This window comes from Rhinoderma darwinii, chromosome 2 (assembly GCF_050947455.1).
Source record: "Rhinoderma darwinii isolate aRhiDar2 chromosome 2, aRhiDar2.hap1, whole genome shotgun sequence".
Lineage (NCBI taxonomy): Eukaryota > Metazoa > Chordata > Amphibia > Anura > Rhinodermatidae > Rhinoderma > Rhinoderma darwinii.
Genome location: NC_134688.1, coordinates 84,719,492 through 84,745,578, shown reverse-complemented (window position 1 = coordinate 84,745,578; position 26,087 = coordinate 84,719,492). Strand labels below are relative to the sequence as shown.

The 26,087-nt window shown below is 42.7% G+C and overlaps 1 protein-coding gene across 6 annotated transcripts in view; it reads right to left on the bottom strand.

Annotated features, from left to right (window-relative positions):
- Nucleotides 1-26,087, bottom strand: part of PCBP2 (poly(rC) binding protein 2) — a 50,620-nt gene that overhangs the window by 10,855 nt on the left and 13,678 nt on the right. For 2 of the 6 annotated variants that reach the window (XM_075851855.1, XM_075851859.1), the window contains exons 2-10: nt 17,403-17,546; nt 14,978-15,034; nt 8,305-8,421; nt 7,313-7,444; nt 7,033-7,161; nt 5,928-6,002; nt 2,745-2,846; nt 1,872-1,913; nt 1,471-1,546 (exon numbers count right to left, since the gene is read on the bottom strand). In XM_075851855.1, coding sequence (XP_075707970.1) covers nt 1,471-1,546; nt 1,872-1,913; nt 2,745-2,846; nt 5,928-6,002; nt 7,033-7,161; nt 7,313-7,444; nt 8,305-8,421; nt 14,978-15,034; nt 17,403-17,471 — 799 coding nt within the window. In that variant the 5' untranslated portion in view covers nt 17,472-17,546. Of the gene's footprint in view, nt 1-1,470; nt 1,547-1,871; nt 1,914-2,744; nt 2,847-5,927; nt 6,003-7,032; nt 7,162-7,312; nt 7,445-8,304; nt 8,422-14,977; nt 15,035-17,402; nt 17,547-23,119; nt 23,142-26,087 lie in introns of those variants that run through there. The other 4 variants (XM_075851858.1, XM_075851860.1, XM_075851856.1 and 1 more) reach the window with 3 other exon arrangements.

Genomic DNA, 26,087 nt, shown 5'->3' with positions numbered 1-26,087 from the left:
CTGGGCGTTCTGAAGAGAAGTGGATGATACTTCTCGTCAGAACGTCCAGCTAGTAAAAACGCCCCGATGTACACAGATAATACACGCCCACTTGGGACTTTTGCAAGCCTCATTTGCATAAATACAAAAATGGTCATAACTTGGCCAAAAATGCTCGTTTTTAAAAATAAAAACGTTACTGTAATCTACATTGCAGCGCCGATCTGCTGCAATAGGAGATAGGGGTTGCAAAATCTGGTGACAGAGCCTCTTTAAATGAAGTCTGCATGGAATGGCAAAAATTTTGCAGCACAAATTACATTTTAAAAAGGACTAAGGCCCCATGCACACGACCGTGTTTTTGCGTCCGCAATTCCCCCGCAAATCCACGGGAGAATTGCGGACCCATTCATTTCTATGGGCCCATACACACTATCCGTGTTTTCACGGGTCTCCGCATGTCCGCAAATCCGTGCCGCAGAAACTCAGGACATGTCTTATTACGGGCCGCAAATTCGATGCGGACATGCCAATAGAAGTCAATGGGCCCGTGGAAATTGCGGATACACCTCCGTGTGTCATCCGCAGTTTGCGGAAATGTTGCTAGGCGACGACCGGGAATGAGTTCTGTCGTCATCCTGTTTTACCTAGGCTTTTTTTTTTTCATCCGCATTTTGCGGATTACATACGGATGAACTGCGGATTACATACGGATGAACTGCGGATGACATTTCACGGAACACTGTCCTGGAATTTGCGGACCAGAAAAACACTACGGTCGTGTGCATGAGGCCTAAGTCTTACACAAGGCCCACAGATCCTGGGTAAACACACTGTCAGTTTATTGCAGATAAGCTACATATTAAGGGGATATTCTTATCCCACATTTTTTTTCTTTGCATCAAGACAAGACAGTAAGGAGACCCTACACCGGGAAAAACGCGAGGGACAATTGAATGGTTTTATATATTAAAAAAAAAACAAACAGGTTACAATTCTATCCAGCATCATGCAAGCAGAAGAGGCAGCAAGACATTTTGAAAAGGTTTCAGTACTAGTCAATGTATAATACCAATATTCAAAACACTGAGTAACACTTTGTAATACACATTGCGTTAATACTTTTTCTGACGAGAACACCTCTAGAATAAATGGGGGGGGGGGGTGCTGTAAGAGCAGATACAGGCATAACCTTACAAGCTGCTGCTTCCATACAGTTCTATTGAAGACTTTCGCACTAAGCCTACACATACAGTAATAGCTTCCTTAGCCCCGCCCCCACACTCAGGGCCTGACTGGACAAATCTTAGAACAACGCATGTTACAAAGCAGTAACCGATCAGTACAGAAACCCTTTACTTGTAATGTCACAAGTAAAATTGCAATCGTTTAGGGCATACAGAACTAGCAACATGTGTAGGATATTGCAAAGATAGCAAGTGAGCAGAGTGGCTAACAATACAGAAAAAAAGGCAAGCAGAGATTCCTTACCACTGAATCCGGTGTTGCCACTATGGGACATAGGGAAGTGAGATTGCTGCATTGCCAGTTGGTGTAACTTGGTCAGCTAAGGAAGAAAAATAAAGCAGTTCTACATAGGTGCAAGACAATTGAATGATAAGATGGCTGGTAAAGTGAACACGGTGCATAGCATAGCTTTCACGTGAGCTAGGTAAGAGACTGGTGAAGTATTAGCAATTAAAAAGCAAACACTTAACAGTGCAAAACTGTCTGAGCAGAAGTAGTGCACGTTAAAGAGGCATATGGTTGGGTCACACCTTTCATTTTAGTTAAATAAGCATAGCAGGAGAGAGCGAAGGAACAGTCTAGTGTGAATCATAAGTCAGCCACAACCCCAGCAAGACTAGAATAAAAAGCAAAAGCACACTTACATCAGGCTGAGGAATGGCATACTGTCCTTGAATGGTGTAGGCCTATAAAAAGGAGTAAAAGGAGTCCTATTAAACCCTTGTGACAGCCAGAAAGACCTAAAGGTGTGAAGGCAAGTGATAGCAAAGACAGACCACAGCTGGAGACAAACTGGGATAAGCAGGATATAATGGTCAGCATTGATGGCGCTTATAGAAAATGTACAAGATTCCACGCTTTAGCGTGACCACACGCGACACCATAATAAGTTAATTCTCATCACACAATTGACAGTGTTGCTTCTCTTATCTGGATGCATACAATTATCCAAGCAGTGGTCAAATAGCACAGTTGTTAAAGCCAGTAAGCATTGCATCTGCTGGAGAGGACGACCATGTGCCCATCAACACTGCTATAGTCGGTTCTAACAGTGGTTTTGCCATACACATTTGTAACTTTTCAAACATGTTACCACATAAACCAATCTTTTAACAGGACTCAACGCAGCTGCATAAGCAAAGAATCACGTTTTTCTTAGCCAAATACTGCTGCGGGGGTCAGCCCCCAACTGATCACATTAATGGCCTATCCTGAGGCTAGGCCATCAATATTTGGGGACTGGACAACCCCTTTAAATGATGGAATCGGCAGAAATCTGTCGATTGATAGCAAATGAGAATGGCCGTCTGTAGTGAAGTCATTTTACAACAGGTCATGATCTAATCTTCATACAACAGTTGAGGCTGCACATGATCTGTGATAAAGGCATAGGCCCACAAATTGAATTTTCAACTTCAATGTTTAGCGTGCTGCTGCAAATAAGTTTATAATCTACATAAAAAGGCCCGAGGGAAACAGTGTTACATTAGGAAAAGTGATAAAAGATCAGGACCTACCCCATGGAGATCCACAGCATCTAGGGAGACTCCCCCTGTGTGGGACCTCCGCCCCTCCCACAGGTCAGTCTCACATGCGTGCCCTCCGGCCTGGCGCGACACCTGTTGAACAAAGCGAAAATGGGGTTCAGTCATCTCTGATAAAAGTCACAGCCTCAGTCCTCAGACTTGATAACCCAACCACTACACCTACGACATGAGCAAGTTGGGTCATGGATCCAAAATGAGGCCACAATCTTACGCTCTTCTACTCATTTCACTCACTAACATTTCACTGGAGGAACGTACAATGAACAGCAGGCACTTGTAAAAGCCTGGCCATGCACAAGTACATTCCAGCATTTCAAACACAAGATTGCTTTATGCTAGGATCTCTGGAAAATAAAAGCAAGTTATTCCTCTAACAGATTACAGTACGGTTTAGCGAATAATAAAGTGACTGGTTTTGTCCTAAGGCCTGATCTCATGCAGACCGATAGTAAGGGGGCCGTTACTGCTGCTTCACTAATGCCAAATACACTAAACTTCACATTTAGATACAGGGATGCAACATGAGGAACTTAATAGGGGGTGGGGGGAGGGAGTCTGTATATTCTCAATAGATTCATATTACACTAAATAAGCGACAATACAAATCCTGATCCTACCAAAAAGCATTGCATGTGCCTTGGCAGTGTACAGTGTATTTATTGCATCGTACATGGCACAGGGAGTTTGAGCAATATAAACCATTTGCCATCAACTATATTTATCAATCATTGCAACTTCCTCTACTTTACAAAGCAGACAAACCAAAGAGTCATTTTGGATCCATCGTTACAACCCAGAAAGGGGGGGGGGAACAAACTGAAAATGAAGACTTTATCAGGCAGGCACTTCTATCAGAGACACTTACACTTTGTTCAAAAAGGTGATGCATCAGCTTGGCACGCGCATTTCTTTAAATACGCTGACTACCTAACTGCAGAACTTTATCAAGCTGAAATCCTGTGAATCAAGTCATATTTTGGTAGCCAAATGAAGGCTGAAGTAAATATATATTTTTTTATAGTAACTAAGTAGACAAGTGTGTGAAACATCCTCATATCTACTATGCCATGGTGGTTCACAGCTCAGACTGGCTTCAACGAAAAAAAACCTTACAAAACGTAGAACTCAGATTGAACAATGCGCATATGAACTTGGTGTGTTTTATTTACTCTATGCAAAGAAATTACTGGTGTAATTTGTGCCAGACTGTTTGCACAGATCTTATGGACAATATACATATGCTATAAGTTTGTATGCTTGGTTCCTTATTTTTGTAGAATTGGTTTAGTCAAGGACTTTTACATACATGTAAACTGCTGTGAATTTTTATGTGTATCAGGCCTCATGTGCACAACCAAATTGTATAGAACACTGGTATAGACTGCTAGGGGCCCATGTGTACCTTAACCCCTTAATGACCAGCCTATTTTGGACCTTAATGACCAAGCTATTTTTTACGTTTTTCAATCGTCGCATTCCAAGAGCTATAACGTTTTTATTTTTGCGTCGACATCGCTGTATAAGGTCTTGTTTTTTGCGGGACGAGTTGTATTTAATAGCACCATTTTGGGGGACATTATTTATTGATTAACTTTTAGTAACTTTTTTTGGGGGGGGGTATTGGGAATAGAAAAAAAATCTGAAATTTCACCACTTTTTTGCATCCTAAATCTACACCGTTTACCGTGTGGTATAAATAACACAATAACTTTATTCAGTGGGTTGTTACGATTGCAACGATACCAAATTTGTATAGTTTTTGTATGTTTTACTACTTTTACACAGTAAAAACGCTTTTTATTCTAAATTATTTGTTTGTGTCTCCATGTTTGAAGAGCCGTAATGTTTTTATTTTTTCACCGATGCGGTTGTATGAGGGGTTTTTTTTTGCGGGACTTGTAGTTTTTATTGGTACCATTTTGGAGTAGATGCGACTTTTTGATCACTTTTTATCACATTTTTTTAAAGTCAGTATTCACAGAAAACAGCAATTTTTCCATAGTTTTATATTATTTTTTTACGGCGTTCACCGTGCGGGTTAAATAATGTAATAGATTTATAGTCGGGGTCGTTACGGACGCGGCGATACCAAATATGTGTAACTTTTTAACTTTATTTTTTTTAATAGTAAAGCAGTTTGTAAGGGGAAAAGCTGGGTTTTTCATTTTTTTTTAAAATTAACTTTATTAAACTTTTTTACTAGTCCCACTAGGGGACTATAATAAGAGATTCTGCGATCGCATTTATAATACACTGCAATACTTCTGTATTGCAGTGTATTACTGCCTAGCCGTTTAACACGGACAGGCATCTGCTAGGTCATGCCTCCGGCATGATCTAGCAGGCATTCACTCCAGGCAGACCTGGGGGCCTTTATTAGACCCCCGGCTGCCATTAGAGACACAGACACTCGGCGATCGTATCGCCGGGTGTCGGTGGGAGAGAGAGGGAGCTCACTCTCCAAAACCACTCAGATGCGGTGCTCGCTATTGAGCACCGCATCTGAGGGGTTAAACGTGTGAGATCGATACTAATATCGATCTCACACGGCAGAGCAGGGACGCCCCCAGCCCTCAGCTGCCTCTAGCAGCTGAGAGCAGGGAGATCTGACAGCTCCCTGCTCTGTTTACTTATTCCGATGCCACGACGTAAAAAGTCTATGGCATCGGAATAAGGCCCGTTAGTGACCGACATAGAAACACGATGGGCCGGTCACTAACGGGTTAAACCATATTCGAGGAGGTTCTCTCCAAGTAGCATTGTTTCTGTGGGAGAAAATGGCAACTTATGGAGCAAACCGTAGCACAATGCCTATAAGCATTGCCCTAAAATTCACTTTGTTTTTGCGACTATTCCAGAAATAGTTAGAGCTAAAGAAACAAACCCTAAAATATAATCTGCTACGTGCGGCTAGATCCTCTTTGTTGTATATTAACTGGAAATCTGGATAATGCATGCATTCTAAAAACAATCTTTAGATTAAAAAATAACCAAATCAAGGAAAACTATTTTTTTCCCCCCACTACCAACATAGGAAGCACAAGGAAGGCTTTGGTCACAGATCATGTGCAAGCCCACTATTGGGGACAGAAGCTATGAGAGCATCCCATAAAATTTTGAAAGTGGAAGGTTTAAAAATCTTCAGTGACTTACCTGACCACCAGCAAAAATCACAGGCGAACTGGAGGGCTTGGGTCGGTATGGGATGGTGACCCCCTTCGGAGGAGACTAGAAATTATAATACAACAAAGAAGAAATACATTGATTTATTTTGGATCCAAATCGCAGTTGGAGAGAATTTTAGACCCTGCATCAAAAATGCTGTGAACACTGGCTGGTCTGGTATTAAAAATCAGTTTTTAAAATACAGATTAAGGAAGTCCATTTAATAGACTGGGTCACCCAGTCAGGCCTTTCATCCATTAGCAAGGGTAGAGATTAACTAAAGGGCCTCACTCTGGAGGACTTAACGCATCTATGTACTAAGTATAAATTATATATATATATATATATATATATATATATATATATATATATATATATATAGCGCTACGGGAAGGTGTCAGCAACCAATAGAACCCAATGGGTCTGTAAAACCGCGGACCATGGTACAGTACACCGTTTTAGGCGGGATTCACACGGGGTCATTACGTCCGTAAAGAACGGAACGTATTTCGGCCGCAAGTCCCGGACCGAACAAAGTGCAGGGAGCCGGGCTCCTAGCATCATAGTTATGTACGACGCTAGGAGTCCCTGCCGGACAACTGTCCTGTACTGTAATCATGTTTTCAGTACGGGACAGTAGTTCCACAGAGAGGAAGGGACTCCTGGCGTCGTACATTAGTATGATGCTAGGAGCCCGGCTCCCTGCACTGTGTTCGGTCCGGGACTTGCGGCCGAAATACATCCGTCAATTACGGACGTAAAGACCCCGTGTGAATCCAGCCTTACTGTGATGTGCATGGGGCCTAAAAGCGACAAAAAGCCTGCTGAAAATATGCACCAAATGAAACGCTGTCTGGCTCCAAAAAGTACATCTATGAATCTGGCCAAAAGCTGTACTATTCCTGCGGTGGTACAGCAGAGTTAAAAACCTTGTAGTCAGGTTGCCCCACAGATTACAAGTGGGCCACAAATAAAGTATTAACGGACACAGCAACACAGAAAAGTCCTGGATTTGTAGGATTCTCATGCCTGCAAAGTACAATAGGCAAAAAGGAAAATCATTATCAAGACCTCTGTACAGGTTCCTACTCACCTCTAGCATTACCACACAGATCTGCTTCACACACTCTATGATGGACTGAGGAATACCAGCAATAGTGATCGCACGCTCTGTAGAATTAGGCAGCATATCTCCTGCAACTTGAACCTGAGCTCCTGTACTCTAAATATTTAAAATGAAAAATCAAAAACTTGCATAAAGCATCCTAGAGTTGGAATTCAGTAACATGATAGGGCTAAGAAAAGCCAGTCATATAACATAATGTAGTGGATTAGAGACTAATGGTCTGTTGATCATATGAATCCAGACTCACCTCTCTGATTTCCTTTATTTTACAGCCTCCTTTTCCAATTAGGGATCCACACTGGCTCGCAGGAACTACCAGACGCAGAGTAACTGGTGGTTTGCTGGATGCAGTGCTGTTAGTCATGGAGCTGCTGATATCCTAGGCAAATGTATTATGCAAATTAGTTTCCTAATACAAGTCTTCCATAGAACAAAAAAAAAACGTCCTTAAGGGAAAGTGTCGCTAGAATTATTATTTTTTTTCAGTTAAATTATTTAAGTGATTACACATGGTTTTAATTTTTTCAGTTCCCAAAATTGTAGCATGGTCAATGTGGTAAAGCAACCTCATTGATTTATGCTGCAAATTTGGGGTAGACTCTAGTGTCCTCACACAGTCCCCCCTCCCTTCTGGCTAGTGCCAGAAGGAAGGGTTTGAATCTTCAAATCTTCTACGCTGTGCGCCGCCATTTTCTGAGCGACTGCACAGTGTAGGAGGATTAGATACAGGGCTCAGCAGACAGTATCACACGAACATAATACACACATCATATAAACGAACATAAATTACCTGCCGCCGCCGGTCTATGCTCCTATTCCTTGTGCCTGAACATATGGCCGGAAGTAGTCATCTTACTGTCCGGCAGCGGCTTCCGGTCCACATGAAAATGGCACCGGATTTCGCTCTGCGAACGAGCTTCGTCTTGGTCTGTGTGGGAGCGGCGAATGCGCCGTTCCCACACAGACGGCGTGCGCTTCTGAGAATGGAACGACTCCCGTTCGCATTCTCTATGCGGTTGTATGTGGTGTATTTCATCTATGTATCGTTAATCGACAGAGATGAAAAAAAAATGGCAGCCCCCATAAAGTAAAAGTAAGAACACAGTAAAAAGTAGAACATGAGAACACATAAATAAAATGTACGTTATCATATAAAGCAATATGATAAAAAAAAATTCATGACACCTTCCCTTTAAAAGGAAACGCGACTCAGCGTCCAGTTCTGCAGCCCAGTCTTACCTCTTCCAGTTTATCAATAATCATTGAGAAAGCTTTGAAGATGGCATTTGTTGGGCCTGCTAAGGTGATAATACGTTCAGGGCAGTTGCCTTCTGAGATATTTATCCGAGCCCCACTCTGTAAAGTGAAAAATAAATAAATAGGTGAGGACGTTAGTGCATTACTAATATAACAACTGTAGCATTGAAGCGGCTACAAAGGGAGGGCGCTCCCTCTTTCACCCCAGTGGCATCTAACGTGATTTCAGTGAGCTCATTGGTTGCCATGGCAGTCAGGGGCGTAACAATAACCCCAGGGCTGCCATAGCCATTCGTCTATAGGGCCAACAGTTTTTTTTTAAATATGGGAAAGCTGAAGCAATACTGCAAACATGAAATCACGACTCTCAGAATGTCCTATAGCAGAGGCTTGGCCAAGGCATGCTGTTAACCCACTACACATGTTCTGCATGTATACGACAGTTGACATGGATGTATCCACATGTTACGTTAGATTTAATATATAATGCATTATGTCACACACTATAGTGGCCTTTATTAGAAATAGTCATTGTAGAATTACATTCTGTTACTCTTCTGTCTGCTTTCCTCTTTCAATTTCTCTGTTAAACAGCACAGTCCTATTCTCTTTGATGGTCTAAGGACAGTGAAAGTAGATTATACAGCATTTTTATGAAAAACAATTGTTTAGTGGCCAAAAATTATGGAGCCAGATGTTATCTTGAAGTCAATGGAGAACCATTTTTTTATGTTTTGGATCAGTGGCGCTTTGCCAAAATCGCAGCAGGTCTGGCTGTGGTGTTTTTCACATAGAAAAAGATGGTGAAACTAAGCTATGGAGCTCTGTGGAAGCTTTTCAGAAGAAAAACAAAACCCAGGAGGTAGAAGTTTTTGCAAACCGCCAAAAAATAAATGCATGAAACTAAAAATACTTAAATGTGTTTTTGGCAAAAAAAAACACAAGTGTGACCGCAGCTTTACAGTGAGGGGAGTGAGACATTATGTACAGCAGTCATAGGTTGAGCTGCTATAGAACATAGGTTTATAGTTTTGCTGCCATCCAATAGTCATTCTGTGCTCCCTGCTAAGTCCTTCAAGCTCTCCAGCTGCTAATTGACACATTTCCTTCAATGCACAGTAATCGGGATGCGTCCTTGTCTGGAGCGGAGGTGTGAATATCGTACTACTGCTGCAAGTGTAACCTGTAAATTTTAAAAACGACTAAACGTTATGAAATTACCAAATTATAAATCGGAGATGCTCTTTATCTCCTCCTACAGGATAAAGTCCACCTATAGACACGAATTCAGTATGTAGGTAAGCAGTAGCAAAGGAACATCAGAAACCAAAGAAGAACCTTAGCCAACTGAAGCAAAATATAGAATCAATTGGGTGGGAGCGGTGTCCCCAATGAACTGGAGAAGGATTTTATGGCAAGTACTCAAAAAATACCCTTCTTCGCATCATTGGGGACACTAATACCGTGGGACATTCTAAAGCAGTTCCCATGGGTGGGAACAAAAAGAAAGGTCCTGTCTCAAAGCCAGCAGTGATTGAAAAGCAGACCCTTAGGCCCAATGCACACTAACATGCTTTTGCGGCCGCAATTCCCCCGAAAATCCACGGGAGAATTGCGGCCCGATTCATTCCTATGGGGCCATGCACACGTCCATGGTTTCCACGGTCCGTGCATGGCCCAGATCACAGAAAAAACCGGGCAAGTCTTATTACGGCCGTGTTCTGCGGTCTAGGCCCGCGATGCACAGACGACTTTCGGGTGACTCCAACCACGGCCGACCCGAAAATCACGGCCGTGCACATGGCTGCGGTCGTGTGCATGAGGCCTTAAAGGGAATGTCGCGAATTAAGGCTTTTTTTTTTTTTTTTTAAGTAAGTTACTTATTTCTATTAGATTTTTTACGTTTTGTTGCCGTTTTTTTTTCTTCCACATGGTAGAAAGCATTAAAAATTAAATAATAATTTGACATGTTTTCCTATGTTGACCACCAGAGGGAGAACTTCCCAGAATTACAGCAAGGTGAATAAGGCAAAGCAACCTTACTCACAGCTGCCGTAAGTATGGGAGAGAATCTCACCCCCCCCCCCCCCCTCCCACAAGCCAGGAAAAGGTGTCTTCAAATTGCTAAGCAGTGTCCGGCTGCCATTTCGGGTGTGATTGTACAAATCCAGCTGGCAGAAGCTATAGGACACACCAAAAGGCTAAGGGTATGTTCACACGCTTACTAAAAGGGAAAACCGCTCCAGATTTTCAGCTATTTTTTAAATCAAACTAACGTTTACGGCCGTTTTTGGAGCTGTATTTCTATAGAGTCAATGAAAAACGGCTCCAAAAACAGCCCAAGAAGTGATCTGCACTTTCTGGCGGGTGTCTTTTTACATGCAGTTTTTGGAAAACTGCCGAGAAAAAAAAGGTTCACACGGCGTGTATTGGACACTTTGCGCATTTTACGTGCCAAAAACCGCTTGATTTTGCATGTTTGGGGCGGGGGGGGGGGGTTGGGGGGAGGCGCCCGTGCATACGCCGCGCACAGACACTCAGCTCATACGCCGCGGACACAGCCACACACATAAGGTCTTGCCGCCTACGTTACTCTACCTTGCGTCTTCGCTTCGTTGAACATATGGCCGGAAGTAGTCATCTTACTGTCCGGCAGCGGCTTCCGTTCCACATGAAAATGGCGCCGGATTTCGCTCTATGAACGAGCTTCGTTCTTGTCTGTGTGGGTACTGCGCACGCACAGTTCCCACACAGACGGCGCACACTCCTGAGAATGGAACGGCTCCCGTTCGCATTCTCCATGGGATTGTATGTGGTGAATAGCATCTTAATGTGTCGTTAATCGACACATACAGAGATGAAAAAAAAAATGGCAAAAGGCCAGTCTCATACCATTGGAAGCAAGACTAAGTACGGTGGTAAATGCAGCCGGAGAAAGGAATTCTGCCTTCACCATAGTTTGGATTTCAACAAGCAACAAGCTCTATGAATGGTGGCTTTAACAGCCTTGCCTTAAAGGGAATGTGTTGCCAGAAAAACATGTTTTGTTTTTTTTAATTAAACATTTAGTGTGTAGGTGATTAAACATTGTTCAAATTTTTTTCACGAGTCAGGAAATATTATAAATTAGATTCTAATTTATAATATTTCCCATTGCTGGTCACTAGATGGAGCTATTCCCAAAATTGCAGCATTGCAAAATTGGGTAAAAAGCCCTCGCTCTAGTGAGCTCTCAGCATCCCCCCCTCCTTTATCCTGGCTAGTGCCGGGATAAACGAGGGGTTTGAACGGTCTAACCTCCTACACTGTGTGTCGCCATTTTTTGAGCTAACACACAGTGTAGAAGGTTAACATACAGTAGTAAACGTACACAAACACGAACATACATTGAAATCTCTTACCTGCTCCTGCCGCCGCGGCTCCCTCCGGCCCGTCCGCTGCCGCTGGTCCAAGTGCACAAGTCCGGAAGCCGCGACCGGAAGTAGTAATCTTACTGTCCGGCCGTGACTTCCGGTCCACAGGAAAATGGCGCCGGACGGCGCCAATTTCAAATTGGACTGTGTGGGAGCGGCGCATGCGCAGTTCCCACACAGACGGCGTACACAAGTGGATGGGACGGGAGCCGTTCGCAGTCCCTATGGGACTGTGGCTGCCGTATTCCATGTCTGTATGTGTCGTTAATCGACACATACAGAAATGGAACAAAAAATGGCAGCCCCCATAGGGAAGAAAAAGTGTAAAAATAAGAAAAAGTAAAACACAAACAAATATAAACGTTTTTAATAAAGCACTAACATCTTTAACATATGAAAAATAAATTTGTGATGACACTGTTCCTTTAACCTCTTTAAACACTGGTGGTAGAGTGGACCCTGAGAGCAGATAACGCCAAAGGTGGAGGTGACAGGGAACGTCAGACAGCAAGGTCATGTCTGTACAAACAGAAGAGAGGCCAATCTGGTGCCAAGAGGATGAAGTCTGGAGAGGCGGGAAAGATCAGACTTAGCCAGATTCTACCAGGGCATCCACCACCCAAGCCTTGGGATTGTGAGCGCAGCACGGAGCAAATCTGGTTGAAAACCTACAGATGGAGAGACTACTCCCCTAGGTCAATGCATTAGAAAGTGAGAAGAAAGTACACGACCCAGTTGTAGACACCTGGAATGTGCCTTGTGGAAAAGAGCAGGAATGTGACATTCCGCTCACTCCAGAATCCTGGCGGCCAACACTGCTGCAGTCCCGGATAGATAAGCTACTGGTATGACAGCAAGTATGGATTCAGACTAGTTATTCATTGCTGTAGACACAGGAAAATCACCCTTAACTGGTTGCCGACACAGGACGAGTATGCTCGTCCTGAGCGGCGAGCACTTCGCGCATTAGGACAAGCATACTCGTCCTGTGTGACAGCAGTCTCTGCCGTCTGTGCGCGCGATCGAGAGCGGGGCAACGGCTGTAATACACAGCCACACTCTGACAGCGGAGAGGAGAGAAACATCTTCTCTCCGCTGTTAAACCTTTGAACGCCGCGATGACAGCTGATCGCGGCGTTCAAAGAGGGGGGACTGCACATTGATCGAGTCACAGAAAATAACTGACGCGATCAAAGCCCACAACTCATATGGCCAGACAGCCCAGGGTCCAGTGAAGGACCCCAGGGCTGTCTGAACATATTTCCTGTTAGGGCATACTGAGGTATGTCCTAACAACTGCCTGTGTACAATCAGTAACAGGCTAATGTACTGGCATATAGATCTATGCCAGTACATTACAGTTACAAAATCAAAATGATAAATTCCATTATGGGATTAAAAAAAAAAGTTAAATGAATGTAAAAAAAAATATAATGGTAAATAAATAAGTAAATAAAATACACAGAAACACATTTTTTATAATAAATAAACTACCAAAAAATGGTACGTAAAGTACAACTCGCAAAAAACAAAGTCTCATACAACTACGTCGTACAAAAAAATAAACGCGTTATGAGTGTCGGGATGCAAATAGGGAAATGTAAAAAAAATTGCTCTGTCCTCAAGGCCAAAATTGGCCGTGTCCTTAAGGGGTTAAAGGCCATGTACAATTTATTTATTTTTTTTAATTAAATCAAGGTTGTGTTAAAGAAATTTTCTAGTGATCTTTGATTAAAAATGTTTTTTTACAATAAAGCATTTATGAATCTTTATATAGAAGCAGTATCGCTCTCGCTCAACAGATTGTCAGTTCCGCTGAATGGACCGCTTGGCTGAGAGCGGGCCCTGCGTCTGATACACAGGATCGAACGAATGCGCTGGAATCAGGGAGACCGCGCTCTTCAGGTAAGAAACAGTTCAAACTTATGACCTAGTGACCCGTCCTCTTTATCCATTACATCTGTTGTATTCAGTAATGTTACTGTGTAGTAATGCCCCCAAGTTAGAACCATTATTTGTTAAAGGGGTTGTCAAGTCCCTAAAAATTGATGGGATATCCTCAAGATAGGCCATCAATATCTTGTCGGCCAGGGTTGACTCCTGGGACCCCCGCCAATCAGCGGCTTTGAAGGGAATGAGGAGCTCATATGACCGATTCTTCCCATTCATTCCCTTTACTGCTCACCCTGAATAGCCGACGCTTGTAGAAACGGTTCACAGTACTACAGCCTTCTTCCATTCACTTCAATGGGAGAAGGCTGTAATAGTATGAAACACCGCTACAAGCGTGTCGGTGACTCACCGTATGAGCAGTGACAGGAATGAATGGGAAGAAGCGCTCCTTTATAACAGTTGATTGGCAGTGGTCCCAGGAGTCAGACCCCGACTGATATTTATGTCCTATCCTGAGCATAGGCCATCAACATTAACCTTGAAGTGTTGTCCAGTCCCTTAAAGAGGATCTGTCACTAGTTTAGTAATGCCCAATCGCCTAGCTAATCTAATAGACGTTGCCACACTAAATGCTAGTGAAAATTGTGTCCTGAAAAGATTTTAAAACTTATGAGCTTTTTACTAAATATGCAAACGAGCCTATAATTGACAAATTGGTGTCAACACCAGCAATTCTCCTGAGGTACAGCTACCTCACAGCCTCTGTCCAATCAACATGAAAGCAGCTTCACACAGTATGAGAGACAAAGGCTGGAGGGAAGGGGGATCACTTCAAATAACTATCTCCGGCTAGAACAGTGGTTCTGTTGGCATATGAAGGATGAGATTCTAATCTTTCATAGGACACCAGGATCTCAGTTATCAGGCATCACTAGTTAAAAGCAGTTTGGAATGGAAGCTGTATACTATATGATCAAACTGTGATGCTGGGCAGAGAACTGTATGATGCAGATTGGACCGTGTCATACAGAAAACATTACACCACCGTAAAGCTGGGCAAAGCTATATTAGATCATTTGCCAACAGTCGGACATTCTGGATTTGCAAGAGATACTAGGTACTGGGCAGTGTTTTAATTTGTAATGTTATGGGGCAAGATAAAGGCAGATTTTCTCCTATTGTCAGTGGGCAGATCAAAACCATTTTTTGCGCTTTGTGCCATTTATTTTGCAGAGGGGAATGCGCCCAAACAATACGTATAAAATAGTTAAATCACGTACCACACCAAATGCACAATTTTTCTCCTGCCAATAAAGACCAACTATATTATGAATTCAAGAGGAACTTACCTCCTCACGCATCTTTTTCACAGACTCTCCTTTCTTTCCAATGATGCTACCAACTTCCTGGAAAAAACAAACAAAAATGAAATAAAAACCAAAAAACAAACTGAGCCTAAGCAACACTCCCACCCAAATGGACACCATCCTAAACTCTCCTGCATGATGGATGGTACATTTGCCGTGGCAATCATACGACACCCAGGGAGTGTCGTGCGTGGGTCCTAATAATTTAAACTGGACCTGTGTGGACATTCCGGGCATTGTACGGTTGCCTGGGCGGGTAAACTGTACAGCCTTGCATGCAGTAGCGTCTCTCCACAGCGGATGTCAGTTCAGGCAGGAGATTACAACTGGAGCTACACCTTGAGGAATTTCTAAATGAGAGCAGGACATACGGTGGGGACTAGAAAATTCAGCCCTGGGTACCAAGTTTTACTCCCTGCCCTTCAAGAATTGGCATTTTCACCCAGTGGCAAATTATGTTGCAGAAATATCTTCAGGTGAAAATCAGCTCATCTGAAAAAAACCTCAGAATTCCATGCACCTGCTGAGGAAACAGCCCCATTCAGATGAAGAGCTGAAAGTTTTCAGTCACAGAAATTTATGCAACAATACCTGCCGCATGTGACTGCACCCCAAGGGCTCATTCAGTACGGGAACGTATTCCCAGGGGGAGGCATCATACCAAACTATGAGGCTAGGAACCCGCTCCCCGAACTGTGTCCAGTTCCGGAAATTCGTCCGACATGCGGTCCATATATCCGGGACCAAATACGGTCGTGTGAATAAGGCCTAAAGGCTCATTCAGAGGAGCATGGATCACGTCCGTGTGATGGCCATTAAAACGGCCACCACACAGACTTGTGTTTCAATAGGGCTGTTCACACGACCGTTTCAACATAGCGTGTGAAGTGTCCCTGAAAAAATAGGACATGTCCTATTTTTTGCGCTTCACGTATCTCTCCAGATTCTTGTCTATGGGGGGATGCGTGATCACATCCTGCACGGGTGCACTTCGGACGTGGAAAACCAACGGCTGGCCATGTTCGTGTGAATGTAGCCTTCCCACGTAAACACTGTGGAAGTTCTGCAACGGAATTCTGTGCGCAAGTTCCCCAGCATTTACAGTAGCAGCGAAGTGGATTAGATTTAGAAAGGCTCAAGCCCCACGCTTCAGGAAAAAAACCGCAGCGTAAGCGGTAAATTGACCTACAGTGAGAAATTTCGATCCGGAGCATGCCAGTTTATGCTGCGTTTTCATTGATTATCTGTTGTAGATTATCCAAATTTTAGTCAATGGGAAAATGCGAAACACGTATCAGAAAGCGACTTTTGCACCGGAATGGCAGCGATTCAGCCGCAAAAATCACAACTGAGGGAAGAAAAAAAACAAAACACTTACCCAGAACTCTCTCCTTCCTGCAGTCCGGCCTGCTAGGACAATGTTTCATCCCATGTAACCGTTGCAGCGTCACATGGCCTGCAACTTCATCTTAGGAGGCCGGAGTACGTGCAGAGGAGAGGGAGGGGGGGTAAGTGTGAAGGGTTTACTTTTTTCCCAGCGCTGCATTACGCAGTGGAAATTCAGTTCGAAAAACACCAGTGGTGCGGTTTTTCGAACAGAAGGTGATGTGGGTTCCAGGTCAGATATGCTGCGCTGTTTTTATGCAGCACATCCGATCTGTGGGAACCTAGCCTAAATCGCTCTAGTCTAAGAGACAGCCCAGGGGAATCCGCTCTACTGTGACCACAAGTGGAAGGGGTGGGCGCCTACTGGAGTGATCTGCCATCATTACAAGGAGAGCAAAGGGTGCATTTACTGAATTATTAAAACCAAATTGCACCTGAACTAAGTTGTCTGAACCCGGCCCTGCAACCTGTCATAGAAGGCTCACATCTTTTAGCGCTTGCTCCCAGAACTGAATGAGCTTTGTTCAGGCCGGTTCTAAACCACCATCTTGGTTTTAGTCAAGCAGACTAACACTTTACCTCTCAATGATGTTCGAATGTATAGTATAGCAGGACAGTAAAACATTTCATAACATTAAACTGGCACATTGATAGTAATGGGTAAATATAAATGCCTGCATTAGGATACTGCTGAACTAGGTGTTCTCAGCATGGGCATCAATAAAGGCAGCATTTGTGCTTTTATAAGCTGCAGTATGAAAGATTTTTTTTTTTTTTTAAATAGGGGTTGCCCCAACTGGACAAACCCAGACCATATAGACATCATAGGTGATTTCCTTCGCTTGGCATCCCTCTATTAGCCAGAGCAGGTATCAGGATTTGGACCAGAGACTAGACTATTGCGAGAGCAGAAGGAAAAGCTAGTTGAAACAACACTCCTTTAACAATTATATTTGTGATATAGGCATCTAACACAAGACTACATTGGTTAAAATACCCAGTTTCAAAATAACATACATACCTTGCCATGCATCAGCAGTCTGATTGTGAGGGTAACATTCAAGCCTCCTTCAATAACACCCGTGTCCATGATAAGACAATTTCTGTTAGATCACGGCAACAGCCAGATGAATAATGTAGTCTTTGGTCACAGGAGAAGACAAGACTAAAAAGAAAAAGGGAGAGCTTTTATTAACGCAAACTTCTCCATCGATCTATACAATATGGGGGGAGGAGTGCCGGAGAAAACATAGATTAATATAAACTGATTTGAGCATTCACCTGTAATAAGCTTAAAGAGACGGTCAGCAGATTATAAATGCCCTATCTCCTACATAATCTGATTGGCACTGAAATGTAGATAAGTGGTTTTTATTTTGAAAAACTTTCAATTTTGAGCAAGTTGTGCACAATTTTAGATTTATGCTTATTAGTTTCTTAATAGACAACTGGGCGTGTTTTTACTTTACCAACTGGGCGTTGTGAAGAGAAGTGTATGACGCTGACCAATCAGTGTCACACACTTCTATCGATTCATTTTATCAGTACTCGCAACACAGCGTGATCTCACGAGATCACACTGTGCAGTCACAAACTCCCACATTAACTTTACCGAAGTGTCTTGAGAGTGAATAGACATTTCCTTCAGCCAGGACGCGATGTCTATTCATCACTCCAGACACTTCGGTAAAGTTTCTTGGGGACTTACTCATACAGCACGATCTCGCGAGATCACGCTGTGCTGTCATTCACAGAAACTTTACCGAAGTGTCGGGAGTGTGAATAGACATCGCGTCCTGGCTGGAGGCAATGTCTAACTTTAGTGAAGTGTCTTGAGTGAATAATGTGGGAGTACGTGATTGCACAGCGTGATCTCGCAAGATCACGCTGTGTTGCGAGTACCGCTAAAAATGAATGGAGAGAAGTGTAGGAGATTGGTCACTGATTGGTCAGCATCATACACTTCTCTTTACAATGCCCAGTTGGTAAAAAAGTAAGAGCACGCCAAGTCGTCTATTAAGAAACTAATTAACATAAATATAAAAAATTGCTCAAAAATGATATTTTTCTAAATAAAAAACACTGTTATCTACATTACAGCGCTGATCAGATTATTCTAGGAGATGGGGCACTTATAATCTGGTGACAGAGCCTCTTTAATAGCAAATCCTTCTTCCCCACACTTACTGATCGCTAACCTGCCCACAGTACACAGATGGCTTTCAAGCTAAGGGCAGACAAATCTGGACTATAATAGAGGCCAATGCTACAGAAATGCTTCAGATCTGCAGTACCACCGATTTCATTCGAGAGGTCGTGGCAGACGCACAGTCCACTCCATTAAAATCAGAGAGGACTTCTATAAACCTTGATTGCAGCCCCAGCTTATGCAATTCATATTCACCTGTCAATCTAGCGTAAAGTTACAAAAACACAAAACAAATAGTAAACCCTTTTAACCCCTTCCCTCTTTGGCCGCTTTTGACCTTCCTGACAGAGCCTCATTTTTCAAATCTGACATGTTTCACTTTATGTGGTAATAACTCCGAGATGCTTTTACCTATCCAAGTGATTCTGAGATTGTTTTCTCGTGACACATTGGACTTTATGTTACTGGCAAAATTTGCCCGATACATTCAGTATTTAATTGTGAAAAACACCAAAATTCAGCGAAAAATTGCAAAAATTTGCATTTTTCTCAATTTAAATGTATCTGCTTGTAAGACATGCAGTTATATCACACAAAAATGTTGCTAACTAACATCCCCCATATGTCTACTTTAGGTTTGCATCGTTTTTTGAACATCATTTTATTTTTCAAGGACGTTACAAGGCTTAGAACTTTAGCAGCAATTTCTCACATTTTCAAGAAAATTTCAAAATGCTATTTTTACAGGGGCCAGTTCAGTTGTGAAGTGGGTTTGAGGTCCTTAGATATTAGAAAAACCCAATAAGTCACCCCATTTTAAAAAATGCACCCCTCAAAGTATTCAAAACAGCATTTAGAAAGTTTCTTAACCCTTTAGACATTGCGCAGGAATTAAGGCAACGTAGAGGTGAAATTTACAAAGTTCATTATTTTTTTCCAGAAATTCATTTTGAATCCATTTTTTTTGTACCACAGAATGTTTTACCCAAGAAATGCAACTCAATATTTATTGCCCAGGTTCTGCAGTTTTAGGAAATATCCCACATGTGGCTCTAGTGTGCTACTGGACTGAAGCACCGGCCTCAGAAGCAAAGGAGCACCTGGTGGATTTTGGGTCTCCTTTTTATTAGAATATATTTTAGGCACCATGTCAGCTTTGAACAGGTCTTGTGGAACTAAAACAGTGGAAACCCCCCAAAAGTGACCCCATTTGGGAAACTACACCCCTCGAGGAATTTATATAGGGGTGTAGCAAGCATTTTGACCGGCCAGTTTTTTTGCAAAAATGTTTGGAACTAGGCCATGAAAATGAAAATCTAAATTTTTACAAATAAAATGTAGGTTTAGCTAATTTTTTTTCATTTCCACAAGGACTAAAGGAGAAAAAGCACCATAAAATTTGTAAAGAAATTTCTCCCGAGTAAAACAATACCCCACATGTAGTAATAAAAGGCTGTTTGGACACACGGCGAGGCTGAGAAGGGAAAGAGCGCCATTTGGCTTTTGGAACTCAAATTTAGCAGGAATGGTTTGCGGAGGCCATGTCGCATTTACAAAGCCCCTGAGGGGACAAAACAGTGGAAACCCCCAACAAGTGACCCCATTTTGGAAACTACACCCCATGAGGAAATTATCTAGGAGTACAGTGAGCAGTTTGACCCCACAGGTGTTTTACAGAACTTATTGGAAGTAGGCCGTAAAAATGAAAATCTACATTTTTTCAAAGAAAATGTAGGTTTAGGTATTTTCTTTTCATTTCCACAAGGACTGAAGGAGAAAAAGCACCATAAAATTAGTAAAGCAACTTCTCCCGAGTAAAACAATACCCCACATGTGGTCATAAACGGCTGTTTGGACACACGGTAGGGCTCAGAATGGAACTAGCACCATTTGGATTTTGGATAGTGTCTGGGCGCCATGTCACATTTGCTGAGCCCCTGTAGTACTAGTACAGTGGAAACACCCCAAAATTGACTCCATTTGGGAAACTGCACCCCCTGAGGAATCATCTAGGGGTATAGTGAAAATTTTGATCCCAAAGGTTTTTTGCTGAATTAAGCCATGAAAATGAAAAATAATTTTTTTTTCCAACAAGATGTCGTTTTAGATCAACATTTTTCATTTTTACAAGGAATAGAGAAGAAAAAGCACCCCAACATTTGTAAAGTAATTTCTCCCGAGTACGGTAACACCCCATATGTGGTTATAATCAGCTGTTGACATATATGGGAGCATTCAGAAGAAAAGGAGCGGTATTTATCGTTTGGAGCGTAGATTTTGCTGGAATGGTTTGCGGACGCCATGTTGCATTTGCAAAACCCCTGATGTACCAAACAAAAGTGACCCCGTTTTAGAAACTACACCCCTAAAGGCATTTATCAAGGGATGTAGTGAGAATTTAGACTCCACAGGTGTTTTTCAGAAATGAATACGCAGTGGATGGTGCAAAGTGAAAATTGCAATTTTTCCACTGATCTGCCCATTCACCACACAAGATGTTGTGCCCCTGGAGAATGTTACCCCATAAATTGTTAAGCGGGTTCTCCCGGGTATGGTAATGCCTTACTTGTGGCCATAAATTGCTGTTTGGGCACACTGTAGGGCTAAGAAGGAATAGACCGCCATTTTGAGCATGGATTTTGCTTGGTAGTTTTGTTTGAGTTTTGCTGGTATTTCCGTTTATAATGTGGTGGCATACGTAATCTGTGTGGAGTACATCAGGGTATATGTAATCTGTGCGGAGTACATCAGAGTATATGTAATCTGTGCGGAGTACATGAGAGTATATGTAATCTGTGCGGAGTACATCAGGGTATATGTAATCTGTGCGGAGAACATCAGGGTATATGTAATCTGTGCGGAGAACATCAGGGTATATGTAATCTGTGCGGAGAACATCAGGGTATATGTAATCTGTGCGGGTACATCAGGGCATAATAAGAGGGTATAATAATGGGGTAAATAATACAATTATCCATAGATGTGTGTTACGATGTGAAGCGATCCGTTATGCGCAGGCCGGCGTCACACTGATAAACGGTTTTCTTTCTTATCCCCCTTCTGTAACGCTCTGCACCTTTTGGGGACTTTCTCCTTCGTAGTTTGGGAAATATTACTGGGAAAGTTTTGCGCTGGTATAATACGGGCACCCTCGCTTCCAGCGGATGTGCGATGTCCCTTCCCTTTCCTAGTTCCTAAATACTAGGGACCTGAAACTGAAGGAATGTTCCCCTCCGGCCTGCGCATTGAGATGTTTTTCATCACCGCATTACTAGTGCCGTACCTTTTTTATTTTTCAGTAGATTGAGCGGTGTGCGGGCTTGTTTTTTGCGAGACGGGCTGTAGATTTTATTGGTACCATTTTAGAACACATACGACTTTTTGATCACTTTTTATTTCATTTTTTGGTAAAGGAAATTACCAAAAACAAGCAATTCTGGAATCGTTTTTTATTGGTTTTTTTTATCGGCATCCACAGTGCGCCCTAAATTACATGTTAGCTTTATTCTGCGGGTCGATACGATTACGGCGATACCAAATTTATATAGTTTTTTTTATGTATTGCGGCTTTTGCACAATAAAATCACTTTTTTTATAAAATCATTTGTTTTCTGTGTCGCCATATTCTAAGACACATAACGTTATTATTTTTGCGTGCACAAAGCGCTGTCAGGGATTATTTTTTGCGGGACGCATTGCCGTTTTTATTGGTACAATTTTGGAGTAAATGTGACTTTTTGATCACTTTTTATAGCATTTTTTGGAAGGAGACGTGACCTAAAAACAAAGATTCTGGCGTTGTTTTTCATGTTTTTTTTTTACGGCGTTTACCGTGCGGGATAAATTACATAATAGTTTTGTAGTTTGGGTCGTTACGGACGCGGCGATACCAATTATGTATAGTTTTTTTAATTTTTACGGTTTTTCCCATAATAAAAGACTTACTATGGGAAAAAAGTCAGTTTAGCTTTATTTTTATTTGAAATGTGTGTGTTTTTATTGTTTTACCACATTTTTATTAACTTTTTTTTACTTTTCTGACTTGTCCCACTAGGGGACATGAGGGCCTGATGCCCCGATCGCTATTCTAATACACTGCACTACATACGTAGTGCAGTGTATTAGCGCTGTCAGTTATTCACTGACAGCAAGCCTATGAGGACACGCCGAAGGCGGGTCCTCATCTGCTCCCGTACAAGGCAGACTCGGACGCCATTTTCTGGCGTCCGATTGCCACAGCAACCCAGCGATTGCATCACTGGGTTGCCGATCGGGTGAAAACCCCTCTATTGAGCGCAGCATCTGAGGGGTTAATCTGCCGGATCGGAGAGTAGCTCCGGTGCTGGCAGTTACAGGAGGGTGCCAGCTGTATAATACAGCTGTCACCCCGCGGTGATGGTGCCGGCTCTGCTTCTGAGCCCGCACAATCACTGCGCCGTACATGTACGGCGCTTTGCGGGAAGCACCTCCCGACAGCGCCGTACATGTACGGCGCATGTCGGGAAGGGGTTAAAGAGGAAATGTGACAAAACCAAGTTTCTATGTTACACATTAAGAATTTTTGGTGACCCCATTGTTTAGGTCATTACCTATCCTTGAAGTTTTCCCTCTGGCCACTGAGCCTCACAAAAGACTCCCTGTTCTGTAGAGATCACTTCTGAAAGGGAAGGTGTAATGATTTTTTTTTTTGTTTTTTTTTTTTTATAATATTGCTTTTAGTGTGATATTAAAATAAATTTTATTTATTAGTGTTCTACTTTTTTTTTTTCTCTTACTTCTCTATGAGGGCTGCCATTTTTTTCCCCCATCTCTGTATGTGTCGATTAACGACACACAGAGATGTAATACGGCACATACAACCCCATAGAGAATGCGAATGGGAGCCGTTCCATTCACTGCAGTGTACGCCGTCTGTGTGGGAACGGCACATGCTCCCACACAGACCAAAACGAAGTTATAGCGAAATCGGGCGCCATTTTCATGTGGACCGGAATCTGCTGCCGGACAGTCAGATGACGACTTCCGGCCGCGGCTTCCAGCCATATGTTCAAGGAAGAGAAGACGCAAGGAATAGGAGCGGAGGCGGCAAGAGCAGGTAAGTTATGTTTGTGTATGTGAGGTGTATTATGTTCGTGTTATACGGTCTGATTAGAACTGTATCTAATCCTCCTACACCGTGCATTCGCTCAGAAAATGGCGGCACACAGTGTAGGAGGTTTGAAGATTCAACCCCCTCCTTCTACTGGCACTAGCCACAGGTCACAGAGCATGTCTAGAACACTTTTATAGAAATTAAATTGATCAGCTCCAAACTATTGGTTCCTATGGTCCATGTGGCCGCTGTAAATTGCTGGAGGCAGTTAACGGAGTAGAGTAGCTGATACGGTAAGATTGATCTCCATAATCATGTACAGAAAATAGGAAAACAATAAAATAACCTACAAGTCAGAAAACAGATAAGAAAAACAATGTTTCACTATATGGTTTAACCCCTTAATGACCGCCGATACGTCTTTTTACGGCGGTCATTAGTGGGCTTTATTCTAGAGCGCCGCCAAACTACGTCGCTGCTGTAGAATAAAGTAAACAGAGCAGGGAGCCGTGAAATCTCCCTGCTCTCCGCTGCCAGAAGCAGCTGAGGGCTGGGAGCGTCCCTGCTCTGCCGGGTGAGATCGATATTAGTATCGATCTCACCTGTTTAACCCCTCAGATGCGGTGCACAATAGCGAGCACCGCATCTGAATGGTTTTGGAGAGAGGGAGGGAGCTCCCTCATCTCACTGACACCCGGCGATAAAATCGCCGAGTGTCTGTGTCTTCTATGGCAGTCGGGGGGTCTAATAAAGACCCCCAGGTCTGCCTGCAGCGAATGCCTGCTAGATCATGCCGCAGGCATGACCTAGCAGATGCCTGTCCGTTTTAAACGGACAGGCAGTAATACACTGCAATACAAAAGTATTGCAGTGTATTATAATAGCGATCGGAGGATAGTGAAGTCCCCTAGTGGGACTAGTAAAAAAAGTTTAATAAAGTTAATTAAAAAAAAAAGTGAAAAAAAAAAAAAATTAAAAACCCAGCTTTTCCCCTTACAAAATGCTTTACTATTAAAAAAAAATACAATAAAGCAAAAAAGTTACACATATTTGGTATCGCCGCATCCGTAACGACCCCGACTATAAAGCTGTTACGTTATTTAACCTGCACGGTGAACGCCGTAAAAAATAAAATTGAAAACAATGGAAAAATTGCTGTTTTCTGTTAATCCTGACTTAAAAAAAATGTGATAGAAAGTGATCAAAAAGTCGCATCTACTCTCAAATGGTACCAATAAAAACTGCAAGTCGTCCCGCAAAAAACAAGACCTTATACAGCTATGCCGACGCAAAAATAAAAAAGTTACAGCTCTTCGAATGCGACAATGGAAAAATCTAAAAAATGGCTTGGACATTAGGGCCCAGAATGCCAGCAGGGGGAAGGGGTTAATTTGCAAAAAATTAAACACACATTTCCATTAAAGAGGCTCTGTCACCAGATTTTGCAGCCCCTATCTGCTATTGCAGCAGATAGGCGCTGCAATGTAGATTACAGTAACGTTTTTATTTTTAAAAAACGAGCATTTTTGGCCAAGTTATGGCCATTTTCGTATTTATGCAAATGAGGCTTGCAAAAGTACAACTGGGCGTGTTGAAAAGTAAAAGTACAACTGGGCGTGTATTATGTGCGTACATCGGGGCGTGTTTACTACTTTTACTAGCTGGGCGTTGTGTATAGAAGTGTCATCCGCTTCTCTTCACAACGCCCAGCTTCTGGCAGTGCAGCACTGTGACGTCACTCACAGGTCCTGCATCGTGTCGGCACCAGAGGCTACACTTGATTCTGCAGCAGCATCAGCATTTGCAGGTAAGTAGCTACATCGACTTACCTGCAAACGCCGATGCTGCTGCAGAATCATCTGTAGCCTCTGGTGCCGACACGATGCAGGACCTGTGAGTGACGTCACAGATCTGCACTGCCAGAAGCTGGGCGTTGTGAAGAGAAGTGGATGACACTTCTATACACAACGCCCAGCTAGTAAAAGTCGTAAACACGCCCCGATGTACGCACATAATACACGCCCAGTTGTACTTTTACTTTTCAACACGCCCAGTTGTACTTTTGCAAGCCTCATTTGCATAAATACGAAAATGGTCATAACTTGGCCAAAAATGCTCGTTTTTTAAAAATAAAAACGTTACTGTAATCTACATTGCAGCGCCGATCTGCTGCAATAGCAGATAGGGGCTGCAAAATCTGGTGACAGAGCCTCTTTAAAGGCATATTTAAAGAGGCTCTGTCACCAGATTTTGCAGCCCCTATCTGCTATTGCAGCAGATCGGCGCTGCAATGTAGATAAGAGTAACGTTTTTATTTTTAAAAAACGAGCATTTTTGGCCAAGTTATGACCATTTTTGTAGTTATGCAAATGAGGCTTGCAAAAGTCCAAGTGGGTGTGTTTAAAAGTATAAGTCCAAGTGGGCGTGTATTATGTGCGTACATCTGGGCGTGTATTATGTGCGTA